Genomic DNA, 14,416 nt, shown 5'->3' on the forward strand with positions numbered 1-14,416 from the left:
ATTTGAATTTTCACGAAAAGCAATATTTTTCTCAATACAGTGAAGCCTTACATATTTTCTGCAGTCCCTTCCTAGCACATATTCCCATGTAGGACTACACCTTGTGACATTTTTAATTTATTGAAAACTATGAAATAGAATAAATTGATGAAATAGGAGGTATCGTTATTGTTAAAGTTAGAAAGAGCATCAAATGTACAGATACCTGCTGAGTGATAAAGCTCACTTATCAACAGCTGAGACTGAGATAAGCGCACCGTTCTATATAGCATATTTTGAAGGAATTATTATTTATTGTAATCTATTGCGAATAATTTATAAATTCTATGAAGCCAACCATCAAATTTAGAGGTTACAACTTTGTTTACATTACTGGTCAGCTGTTTTGAATCCTAAATGAAAGCTAAATGATTCTTTGTACTACTGACTTTACGTTTCAGATAAAATGAAAATATAATTACTTCTAAAACTGAGAACTATTGTAAAGAGGATAATAGTTTCAAAAAATAAAAACATTAATTATTGTTGAAATTATTTATGAATGGAAATATATAACATGGTTAAATGTAATAAGAACGAACAAGATCAGGATACAAGCATTGTCATCGATAAGAGCAGTAATATTAATTTTCTATTATTTATTGACCGAGCGAAGTGAGTTTTTCAGCTAGGTTTACACCAAAGTTATTAACAAAATGTTAATAAAATAATCCTTATAAATTCTATTAGATTGAATGAAACTTGACAAACACATATGTTCACCATGTGTATGATAAGTTACATTCAATCTAATAGAATCTATAAGGATTAAGTTATTAACATTTTGTTAATAACTTTGGTGTAAACGCAGCTTAAGATTCAAGTCCACGGTTTGGCATTTCTCTTAATGTTTAAATGTTTGAATGTTTAAATGTTTGAATGTTTGAATGTATGAATGTTTAAATGTATGTATTATGTTGCGCATTTACGGCGAAACACGGTAATACATTTTCATGAAATTTGACAGGTATGTTCCTTTTTTAATTGCGAGTCGACGTATATACAAGGTTTTTGGAAATTTTGCATTTCAAGGATAATATAAAAGGAAAAAGGAGCCTCCTTCATACGCCAATATTAGAGTAACTGACTATAGAATTATTGACCGAGCGAAGTGAGCTCTAAGATTCAAGTCGACGGTTTGGCATTTCTCTTAATTGACCGAACGAAGTGAAGTCTAAGATTCAAGTCGACGGTTTGGCATTTCTCTTAATGTTCAAATGTTCAGACTATATTATGTTTATATATTTATATGTTGCGCATTTACGGCGAAATGCGGTAATAGATTTTCATGGAATTTGACAGGTATGTTCCTTTTATAATTGCGCGTCGACGCATATACAAGGTTTTTGGAAATTTTGCATTTCAAGTATAGTATAAAAGGAAAAAGGAGCCTCCTCCATACGCCAATATTAGAGTAAAAATCAGACTATAGAATTATTCATCATGAATCAGCTGACAAGTGATTACACAGATGTGTGGAGGAGCCAGTCTATTACTGTATTTGTATAAGGTCTATAGTTTCAATCAAAGACATTAAAGAGGTATGCATCCAAAGTTGTTAGACAGAAGGTTGGTCACTCATCTATAGTATTTTCGTTGAAATGCAATTGGAGTGGGGGAACTGCAGCCGTGACGTAGGCTGTAGTACAGAGTAGGCAGAATATCGCATTCTTGAAAATCATAATATGGTGTTGTATAGTCAAATTAAATAACACAAACATTTTCTGACATGCAAGCTTTCTGTTTCTGCTTTACAATAATTATTAAAACATTTGAATAATACAAGCATTTTGCCATATAAAAGCAAAAACCCCACCTTCTAACCTTCCCTTTCAAACCCTTAAGGTTTCTTCATCTTCTAGGTCGTGTTTATATTTTGTAGTTTGGCTATACATCAGCTTGTGAATTTCGGGGATGAGATTTTTTGATTCTCGTAGAACATGTGCTCGATACCAGCATGTGTTCAGTGCATTTACAATGAATGAGATTCATCGGATTTATTGGGATCGGTTTATCGGTTTATTGCGATGCATTGGTTTATCAAGATTTTTTAAGGGTTAATCTGAAATTATAATAGTATAACATTGTCTACTAACGCTTTTCCAGCTTATTAACTTTTTCGTGTCACGTTTTTAGATTCATGAAAAACTTTCAACTTCATTTTATTCATAAAAGTTAAATGAACTTGAAATATTTAACAACATCATTAGAATCGGTGATTCATTCGCTATAAGTATGGATAATTTTAAAGTTCTAGGTCAATCTTGAGGAGATTAAACGACGATATATTTGAAGATACAGTGAATAAACTGTATGCTCAATGTGGTTACTCTAGAACATTTTTACTACACGTGACGTCACGCTGGCGTTCCCCCACCACTTTGAATCATACACCTGTGAGTGATCAACCTTTTGTCTACTAACGTTGGTATGCATCTATGAGCTGGGTTTACACCAAAGTTATTAACAAAATGTTTATAGCTTAATCCTTATAGATTCTATCAGATTGAACGGAAGTTGACATAATGTTCATCATGTGTATGATAAGTTATGTTCAATCTAATATAATCTGAAAGGATTGCGTTATTAACTTTTTTTTAATAAATTTGGTGCTGCTAATCGCAGCTTCAAGGTCTTTGGTTTCAATATTTTGTTTTGCAGTCATGGTATTATTATGCGTGCCCATCAGTATCAATATTCTCACATTCCAAAAAACTAATTTAATAGGTGAATAAAAATAAACAAATGAACTAAATAATGCTGGAGAAATTATAATATTTTTGATTCTAAAAAATTAATTTTCATCAGATAGAAAGATCATCACGGAACTGGATGAATTATATCATATGGAATACAAATTCAAACCTGAACTGAGTTTGTTAACATTTAAAACAGTTGACATCTGGTACTTGTGGATAAGAATACTGCGTGAGGTCTACTGTTCACAGAACTACTAGTGTTCAAATGTTTAAATGTTTAAATGTTTATATGTTGCGCATTTACGGCGATAAAATATTATATAAATATAATATAAAAGGAAAAGGAGCCTCCTTCATACGCCAATATTAGAGTAAAAATCAGACTATAGTTATTCATCATAAATCAGCTGACGAGTGATTACACAGATGTGTGGAGAAGCAAGTCTATTGCTGTATTTCCATAAGGTCTATAGTTTCAATCAGGTACTTGTGGATGAGGATACTGCGTGAGGTCTACTGTTCACAGAACTACTAGTTTATCATAAATCAGCTGACAAGTGATTACGCAGATATGTGGAGAGTTATTTTAGAAATTAAATTTTTTTTGTAAGAATTTCTTAAAGTCTGTAAAAACGTGCATGATAGCACAGCATCATAGCACAACATTATTTGAAACCTGTTTATCAAATTCTGAAGCTGCACTGTTTGTCAATAATTATAATTTAGTAATTCGCTTCCAGAGTTCGATTATTTCTTTAGCCCTTCAATTTTTGTGCCTGGCACGTCCACACTCGTTAGTAGCACGTCCACACTTCTTAATCAAGGATAAAAGTTTAAATAATCAATCCAAATCTATATAAAGGAACAGATTCAAGTGGAAATATTAAGTGTGGTCAGATCGAGATTGCATATTCTCTGTCCTTACCTATTAATATATCAGCTTTTACCTGTGCCCAACTTCAACTTAGGAGCAAATTTCCTACTACAGAGCAAATGCAGCTGGAGATAATAATTCCATACAGTAGGGCATAAAGTTCGAAAAGATTCTGATCTCGAAATATTTTCTGAACGACATTGGGTCTATTGAACCTATCCTAGCCCTTCAGAATTTATTAGAAACAGTCCCGCAAATTATATGCATCGCGGTTTTTGCTTCACCTGTCCGGTTTTATATGCCGTTTTCAACACAGGTAATAGTTTAAGATCACCGAACCCAGTGTCTAGCAATCGCAGCACTGCAACCTACAATTCTTAAAAATATTATTCTCATACAATCAGTCATCGGACGAATCAAGGGTGTGCGAAAGTTTATGACTCCTGCGATTTGGACGATTGTATTAAATCTTGTACTGACTCACTCAGTCTGGTGTTCTTATAGAGTTCATTCCCACACTTACAAATTTCAAGTTATAACACCGAGGACTCAGTATAAGATCTTTCATACATGTGACGTCTTCATCTGGGGTATTATTCAAATATTATTGATACCACCCCAAGGAGCGTTACAACCTCTATTTGGTACATATCTCGTAGTAGAGCTGTCCCATTATATTAACTCTATCGAGGTTCTACTGTTATGCTTCTCTCTCTATTTTCAAGGAATAATCGTATTCATGGAAATTCGTGGCCACTTGGGAAAATGAGTTCAAAAACTTCAAGAAGGATAGTTTTTTAGCAATGGTACGCTTCTTAAAAAGTGATATTTTCAATCAAAAGCTTGAGTGAATCCAATAATCAATTAATGTTCTCTCAGATTCATTTATCCTCTTGATGTGGGAATATTCAAGAAAATACTACAGATTTTATGAGCTGATGTTCAACAATAATAATAATAATAGATCAAATACCATAAAATGATCTACAAAACTGCTGTAATAGCCCACTGATATTAAATTGAGTGACAAAAATGAAGTATTCCGTAGATGATTATCAAATTACGGAGAATTCTTTTCATGTGATAATTGAAGCAGATGATGCTGTAGATTGGCAATGTTCAATGGCATTTCTGATAATTTTTTTTTCAAATCCCATTGCAATCTAGTCTAAAAAGACTAATGAGCAATTTTTTCCCAATATAATAATGGGTTAAATATTAATAAGATAGGTAGTTCTCACCAGGACTACTACTTCTAGCAACTAACTTGGAATTAACAAAAGATAATAATAGTAATATTTATAAATAAAGTATCATGCATTATAATATACACATTCACACTATCAACACTGCTCTGCTTTTGACATTTTCACTCCACAACACTACACAACTCGAAGGGTTTGGTCCGCTTCAATCTGCGCAGCTTAAATGTGTGTTGTCAAGTAGCTGAGCGACTTCTTCATTTTCATGCCGTTGGATCCTGTCTGCATGCTTACGTGCGAAGCGCCCAATCTCTGTTGCAACGAACTCCACCTCCAGGTCTCTGTGAATATCGGCATTTCGGCTGAATCTTGGAGCATCGACGATGTTCCTGAAAATTTTGTTCTGGAATCGTTGGATTACATCGATGTTGCTCTTGCTGGCACAGCCAGCAAGTGATTGCTGATAAATGATTATCTATTTTTATTTCAGACTCAAATCCGTCTAAATTTTTAAAGCCAGTATTTTTATGATATTAATATGGATTCTATGACAAGCAGATTCTGAATCTTGGAACTATGACTATGCTCAGTCTATTTTGTAGAATAATTACGGAGTACATGAGGAACATTTCAAAGTATACAAGCATTTCAATCACAAAAAGTATTATAATTGCGATTGTAAAGTGAAAAGTGCACGTCATTAAATAGGAATAAAATCTGCCATTCAAGGGCTTCAGTTTCAATCCGATTTGGCAAGCTTTAATGTATTTTCATTGTTCGGTATGTCATCGACTCAACCAACCCCAGTGTCACTGGCCATTTAAATGGATTACAACTCCTCAGTTAAAATATACTAAATGCAGGGATTTAGGTGAGGGTTGAAGCAAATCACTACTGATCATGATAACAACTCCAAGCATTGACTGGAATGTCAATTCCACATCTGTTGAGAGAAGAAAATCGACATTTTCATAGAGTGGAAAAAGCAAAAATTCTGCTTTTACACATTCATTATTGAATACTTCAATATGATATGAAATCATTTCTATTATTTTTAGCATCCATATAGTACAGCATTTAAATATTATTTGGTTGTCATGGAAAAATTTATAATGTAAAATTTTCAGCATTATATTATTATCATCGGAATAATTCTTTATTCATTGCTTGATTAATGTGAATTTGTGTAAAGATTTCTTAATTTTGAACTTCATAAAATGGAAACTCAGAGAGTGAAAGTGTAAAATTTTAGTGATAAAACTTGAAGAACTCAATATAGGCCTATGTACTCCTGAGTGTAAATAGGACATGACATTGGGTAATACGGCAAGGCATTACATTCTGTAAAGGATCTCTCTGCCGATTAATGTCATAATATGAATGAATAAATTTTAACTATTTTTATTATATTACTTTTTTGGGAAACATTGTTTTTGTGAAGTCCTGTTTAAACCATCACTCGACTGGATTGGAATGAATAATGATAAATACAATCTTACAGCTTGATTCAATTCTGAATCAATTGAAACTTAATTTTGACACTTATATTAAGCACATGGGCCTCTAATTCATACTACTTTCAAACTATTGTCTGAAAAAATAACTCACTGTCATTCAGGATCTTGCTTTTTCGTAAATTACCTTCATTAAACTTGACAACTGATAACCATCACTTGATGATGATTAAAGTATTATCATCCAAACTTTGAATGAAAATTCCATGAACTTGATGATCACCAAGAATTGAACACTATACACATATAGATGATTCCATTGCTTTTTTCAAAAAATCTTCCAATAAATTTTTCGAACAAACATTTGCCAATAACAAATAATGTCTGCCTATTCCTAATAGCGTAATGCATAGTGCTGTACCCTCTCTAATTATAGGTTTCGTGGTACTTACTATTAATGCAATTGAAACCAGAAGCGAGTGGTGCAGGTGTTATAATATGAAATAAACTGGCACAGAGCATGAGCATGTGAGGAGTAGATCAAACACAGTGGCAACCGAGTCGGTTAACCGGCAGAAGTTTGAAAGGAAGCTTACTTGGTGAGTGAGTGTTTGAGAGCTGTTCAAATCGCGGTTTGACTGGAAAAGGAAGAGGTAGGCTGCTGCACCAGTCTCCGCACATCAAACAGACGTTTCGCAGACGCAGAGCTGTGCAGCACAGCACAGCACAGCACAGCACGGCAACGCTGTCGCCGCTTTGATGTCTTGACTCGTAATTAAGTTTCGCGAACAAATATTAGCGTATGCTGTATGTTCTTGTAATGCGGGTACTCTTCTTAAGTTAGCACTCACACACTCCATCATCGGTCAGGAATTGGCTGATGTTTGCGTAATTTGGGAAATCGTCTGTCAACTAACCATAATAATATTCCATTTCTGGCTACATTAGCTGTCTTCCAAGAATGCTGTACTGCAACTGAGTCTTGCAATAAGTACTGTAACAGTAACTGGAAGTGGAAGTGATTGCCTTCCAGTTCCAAGTGGAGCTGTAATCTTATTGTTCAGATGAGTTAAAGAGACATACACCTGCTAGCTACCCTCCTTGAACTGGTGTGACGAGCACTCTTGTAAGCACTCTGCTAGATATAATGTATGCTATCATTAAATCGGTGGTTGACTATTTTACGTAATACATGTATTCCCCCCAAAAATCAGATTCTTTCTCTATCATTTTAGAATTTTTTATTCAATCAACAATCATACTAACCTTCACACAAACCGTCGACCAGAACTTTCGAGGCATCAAACTCATAAGAATATACATAAGAATATATATTATTTAAAAAGGATGGAGAATCTAGATTTTACAAAATTAAATAAGCTGAATGGTTTTTGACTCGTTTCGTGAACAAAATATATGACTAGTAACGACGCGACATGACACGACGTAACCCAAGTCTGCTAGGTGATTTAATATCTTAATATTATTAATATAATATTATAATGATCACATTAAGACGAAGCTAACACGTGTGAAGGTCGTGTCACTTCTCATTATGCGACTATAGTTCTTTGTAAAAAGTAACGGCTTGAACCTTCATCCGAAGAAAAACAGTATCGCCAAATCGTATGAAATTGCAACTTCCTAAAATGTATAATTTGACTACAGATTTGTAATATTCAGGTAGGAAAATGATTTCAATCATTTCTGAGCGACTTTCTTGCTTTCACAAACCACTTACTTCCAAAACAAAAAGTTTCCAGCATATTAAAAATGTTATGATTTCTAATCGAAATGTCTGGAAGTTGACGGAATTTTTTATTTATTAGAAAATAACCATAGGTCGGATAAGAATAATCTATATACCAACAGGAAGGAGACATTCGAAGAAATATTTACTTATCACGACATCCCATAATTCTGAGATTCAAAAGAAAGACATATTGCGAAGTTTCGAAAATTTAATTTCTTATGGACCCTTCAACACTGAACATTTTTAGCACTGCTGGAGTATCGGGCATGATATTGTGCATACAATTGTTTAGTTACATTAAAAATTTGAGAAAGTCGCAGTTTAACACGAATTGGCAACGCTGTTATTCCTTCGAATAGAGAGGGCCAAGTCTTAACTTATTTTATACACACTGAAGCCTAGTATAGCATGTGCCAACTGTCCTTTTAATGCAACGAAGGCTACTTGAAAGATATTGCCTGGAATATTCATGATGTGTTTTAGTAAAACAGGGTAAGCGTGTTTTTCATTCCGAATCATCACTGTATTCGAGTATTTTAGGAAAATTGGGAATTTGAATATCCATAAATGAATCAATAATTATTTCAGATATTCATCACTAACCATCCGATCCATCTCTAACAAGGTATTCAAAAATAATATCCTATTAGTGTCTTGGAACCGCAAACATCTTTATAGGATTTTTTATATTTCTATTAGAGTACCACAGTGTGATTAGTAGGCCTACTTGGAACCTCACAACAAATGAGCGTAATCTTACAATACACAAAACAGCAAGTAGAAATGAAAGTAGGCTAAACAACATTACTTTAGAGAAAAGCCTCAATACCCTTAAGTGGAATATTATTTTATCTTTACATTTAAAAATCTGGTGTGGCGCACTCACACAACTTTCCTTGCCGTTATGAAAATTTATCACATGACGCTAGTGTTCCCGCGCATTCAAGTCTACTATTCAAAGATCCAAGCCAGCTGGTGACAGAACAATAAGGCTGAAAACACACGAAGTTTGCTATCTCTTCATAGTGAATGATTTAATAGAATCAACAGTTGCCAACAGTTTGTAATTGAATTAATGAAATTTTCTCGAATTTCGAGCTTATTTTCAATTTTAGGTGAAATTTTAGTGCACATTAATTGAAGAGATTTTCATGCTCAATCTTTTCCACTTAGAATTTTTTGTTTGAATTGAATTTAAAGCCTGATAATTGGGAATCTGAAATCAAACTTTGCATAGATGGGGCGGAGCTCCTGAAATTTTTACAGATATGAGACATGTGGCAGTTGATAGAGCTTATCAATGACTATTTTAGTTATAGATTTGATCAAAATCGTTGGAGCCGTTTTTGAGAAAATCGTGAAACACCCTGTTTTTGACAACATTTTCACCATTTTATCCGCCATCTTCAATTGCATCAGATCGAAATTGTTCGTGTCGGATCCTTATATTGTAAGGACCTCAAGTTCCAAATTTTAAGTCATTCCGTCAATTGGTAGATGAGATATCGTGTACACAGACGCACATACGTGTTACACACACACACACACACACACACACACACACACACACACACACACACACACACACACACACACACACACACACACACACACACACACACACACACACACACACACACACACACACACACACACACACACACACACACACACATACATACACACACACATACAGACCAATACCCAAAAACCACTTTTCTGAGCTCAGGGGAACTTGAAACGTATAGAAATTTGGAAATTGGGGTACCTTAATTTTTTTCGGAAAGCAATACAGTACTTTCCTTGCCCTATTACCTTAGGTAAGGACTTTCCTTAAAAAGGACTTTCCTTACCTATGGTAATAGGGCAAGGAAAGTGAAAATGAGTTTCGTTCAATGTTTGCATAATATAAAGTTACAGTAAATGATCACTTCTCCGAAATTTGGCCTAGCCTTTGTAAATTGGACTTCATTCTCTGCTTCCAACCGTATTACGCATCAGATTAGCTCTGACGTTTAAATTTGACTTGACCATTTGTTCATTGGACTAGTAAAGCTTGAATATTACTGCCCTGCATAAGCCTGTTATCCGAACATAGCAGACTTCATTAGAGGCGAACAGCTATTAGCTCTGATTGAATCATTACGCTGAACTCTGTTGAAATATATTATCGAGTTTATAGGACGCTAATGGATTGATTTGAGAGCAGTACTCGCTACAATTGAGCTATCAGCGATGGTAAAATCGAAAACAACAATAAGCATCGATAGATTCGATAATTATTATCATTATGTGGCTTTGTTACTCACGAATTTGAACGAGCAGAGTGGAAATAGAATGGAACGTTGATATGGAAAAAGAGGAATTTCAATATTATAATGCTCAAATCACAACTAATGATTCCGCTTTGATGGGTAACGCTATTAGGATTCTCCTGTGAATAGCATTAATAATATAATGTAGTTCATTGTATTTGAATAGTATTCGAATAGCTTTTAAAATCAATTTTCCAAGTCATGTTTCATATTGTGAAAATCTGTATATCATCAACTGTTATATATGTAATGTCTGACTGTTATGTATGATACAACTTATATCAACTAGGTATGTATGGCATCAACTTATTTATATTATGGCAATATACTATAGAATCAATAAAGTTATCATAGATGGCCAAAAAAGCCTGCTTGTAGGCTAGGAATAGGAGATGTCGGTAGAATAAGAGCTTGTCAAGCTCCAAAGTAAAACTTGTCAATAAAGTAACTGGACGAACCCGACGGGCTATTGATATGTTGATATCGTGGAATTTGAAGAAAGAGGTTGAATTTTGAGTTTTTATGACTCATGACTGAGTTATTTCCCTCTGAATCCAGAAAGGCTTTACTTAGTGAAGAGATATGATCTGTGTGGTGAGCTTGTTAGGTATGAACATGTATTATGTCAACCTTGAGAATATAAGTCGAAAACCATCCATAATTTTCATCTTTTGTAACTCGTTTTTTTCTGTAACAGGGCACCCGCAGATAAACCTTTTGGTTTGGCAGGACCCCCAATGATTGTTTGTATTGTGAATTGAGATTTTGATTTTATTTTTTTTTTTTTGGTGTATCGCAACAATTCTCGATGTTCAATTCCATCAAGTATTCTCATAAAAGCCGAAAATGAATAAGTAGGATTTTTCCAAATTTGAAGACGGAATTATAAGGCCCTATATGAAGTTCAAATTTCTCTGTATAAGATGATATCGCTGGTGATTGTGGAAAATTTGATTCAACATGAAACAAAAAAAAATCCAGTAATAGTTTGAGATTCATTTGATCTTCCGAAAATATGATCAAATCAATCTGGAAGTTATTGCTATGTAGATATCTTTGTAAATCATCAATGATGTGGAACTCTGTATTGTTCCTCCACCCTACAAGTATTCCACCCACCCTTGAACATAAATTTTGAGAAAGCAGTTCTACTAATATCACGATAAACCTAATTAGAAAAGAACAGAAAATTAATAATTCGTTCCCTCACCTTGAGCAAATAGACGATGCATCGGTTGCGCTAATCCGAAGAGTAAGAAGACTACTACTGGAGTGATTTTGGTCGAAACCTGGCAGCACCTTGATAACTTCACCATCTTGGAGAAGTTTTGGAAATCTCACTTTTCACTCACTAGAAAAACGGCTATAATATTCACTAGTTGCGGTCACTACTTGAAAGTCAGCACTGCTTCTACTTGACTCACTAATTTCGACGACTAGTTAATTGAACCGGTCATCATCAGACTGTAAAGAAGGGAGAAGAGAAGGGAGGAGGTGGAAGAGGAGTGTGAGTGGTGGAGGTGGCCGCTTGTTTTAATTGGACCAGGGTGAAGGGGGGCTGACAGGGGGGAGACAGAGGATGACACCGACGACAAAGACGTTAACAGGGTATCGGCTTCCATGTCTAGAGCTTCAATCAAGTAATTACCCCCCTGTTAATTAACATCACTTGTGCCTAGTTGTGGAGGTGTTGGGATCAATGAGGCTAGTTATTCAATGCAATGACTGTACCACTTGCACGACAAAAGTTTGGTGACCTTGAAATTATTCCTGTCAATTAAAAATACACCACATTCAACAACCAATTGTATATTACGCAACAATTCACAACACCTTGAATTTTCAGAACTATAGGTTCCTTCAAAAATTTATCGCGAAGTTTATTGTATAAACAGTCACACTGTAGTATTCGTAAACTCACACTTCAGAAGTAGAGGATGAAAAATGTTTACTCATTATTCTAGATTAATCATAATCTCTACAAAAATCAAAAAAATATCTTTCCGATTTGTTTTTGGAACACAACTTTGATTCCAAATTCTACACAAATTTATAATAATAACAGTCTAAGTTTCATTGAAGCTCACTTAGTTTGAGAGATTACGCATTTCCATGTGTTCGCTTGTAATTATTGGGTGTATTCACGATGTGATTCGGAGGATGAGATTGAAGTTTTTCAGTCCAATGGGAAAAAAGTGTTAGTGATAAGGGAGACTTTGGGAAAATATTACACAGAATAGTTTCGGTGAACCTACAACAAAGTATATTTCATCTACTAATGTTTCTTAATAATACAATCATCCATTTATAACAAAACTGATGAACTTTTGAAACCGAGTTGGTAGTAGTTTAACAGTGGGCCTTATCACACACAAAACGGCGCGCGCTCTCGACGTGTGTACTTCGCGGAAGCTGAACTACGACTGACGGCCCGAAAGACATGCAGTTGCGTGCGCACCGTACTTTTGGGTGGACGAGTTTGAAAGGGGGGGGTGGTTAGGAGCGCAATACCTCAGCGCCAAACACCAATACTATCAAAGTCGTCCGGTTGTGATGGTTCAACTTCACTGTATGGCCAGTTTCACACGGCAGAATCCTGGCTCCTGAAGATCATACTACGGAAGATCATAATTTCATATTTCGTAGCTCTCCTGTGCTTTCACATGGGGATCTTACAAATAACCCGACGGATTTTATAATTACGCCGACATTTGCTCAAAGTATGACTCATCACTATTTCTCAAAATCTAACTCCCTCAAAAATATAGATAGAAGATTTCTGATTTCGGATTTGGATTCAGCGACCCCAAATTCTGCAAAGCATAAGTCCCATTTTCAATAATACCCGAAAACAAGGGAGTTATAACTGTTTTTAATATAGCTTTCCATTATTTATTTATTTACTCTTATGGCTTTTATCGGCAGAGAGATCCTTTCGGATGTTCTGCCTTGCCGTATTACCCAATGTCATTTCCTATCAACACTCAAGTTTATAGGTTATGTCTTGGGTTCTTCATTTTTCTCACTAAAAATTTGCACTTCCACTTCCTGAGTTCCTATTTTATAAATTTTAAAATCAAGAAAACTATTTTCAAACACAAAATCACATTTAAAAAGCAAAAACTATAAAAATTTTGATGATAATATTGAACTGAAAATTTCACCGATGAATAAAGTGATCAATATTTACATATTCAAAGTTACGTAGCTTCCCATTATCATAATATGATTATATAGTAAACGTAGGCTACTAAGATAATAATACTCCTGCCTCACAAAGGGACAGACAGAGGTTTTAAGAAGTTTTTAAAAAACCTGAAAAGTTTAAACATAAACATTTATAATTTCTTAAATATCTAGTTTTCCAAAAAAATTGAACTATGAAAAGATGAATCCAAATATGAAATCAGAAATTATCTCCACTCATCACCCAATAAAATAAGAGTTTAAGGAATCTTGTACAGTAAACTTCACTGAATTTCAATTGACATTCAACAATCCAATGTATCAGGTTCAAATCGTTGAATATCACTTTAAATTCCCAGTTAATAATGACTATTTCTTTGCAACAATCAGAAAAATCTATTATGAGCATACAGTATAAACATTGTGCCGATCTGAATCGATCTATGGTAATAATAGGAATTGAAAGAATGAAAAATGTCATTCAATTCCAAGTAAAACGAGACTGATGTCTGTGTTTGGATTAGAACTGCTGAGTGGATAATGCATACTGAAAAAGTCAAGTCTAGTAAACAACTGACAAGTGTCAACCAGTGAGGATAGAATGTAAATATATCACATTCGATACTCACTGGTGTCAACTGGAGAAGTGAGTAAGCAAGCATAGTGTTGCCATAATGCAAAAAGCATAAACTATCGTACCAACTATTCTAAATTATCGTACTGTATTTCGTGAAGCCATGTTTTGAAAGCCAGCTACTCAGAAAGCGATTTTTTGTCGTTCCATGTTTTGCCTTCCTTATGAATTCTGTTGAATCAAACATAATGTTGTTACCTGGTAGAATTCATTGCGGTAAAAAAACAATTTTACGAAAATCGATGTACATGTAACTGGAT

The 14,416-nt window shown here is 34.5% G+C and overlaps 1 protein-coding gene across 1 annotated transcript in view; it reads right to left on the minus strand.

Annotated features, from left to right (window-relative positions):
• LOC111051551 (nephrin) overlaps positions 1-12,769 on the minus strand; it is an 807,626-nt gene extending 794,857 nt beyond the window's left edge. The window contains exon 1 of the mRNA XM_039427333.1: positions 11,547-12,769. Coding sequence (XP_039283267.1) covers positions 11,547-11,652 — 106 coding nt within the window. The 5' untranslated portion in view covers positions 11,653-12,769. The remainder of the gene's footprint in view (positions 1-11,546) is intronic.
• Positions 12,770-14,416: the final 1,647 nt, after the last annotated feature.

The sequence above is a fragment of the Nilaparvata lugens genome, chromosome 4 (assembly GCF_014356525.2).
Source record: "Nilaparvata lugens isolate BPH chromosome 4, ASM1435652v1, whole genome shotgun sequence".
In the NCBI taxonomy this organism is placed as follows: Eukaryota; Metazoa; Arthropoda; class Insecta; order Hemiptera; family Delphacidae; genus Nilaparvata; species Nilaparvata lugens.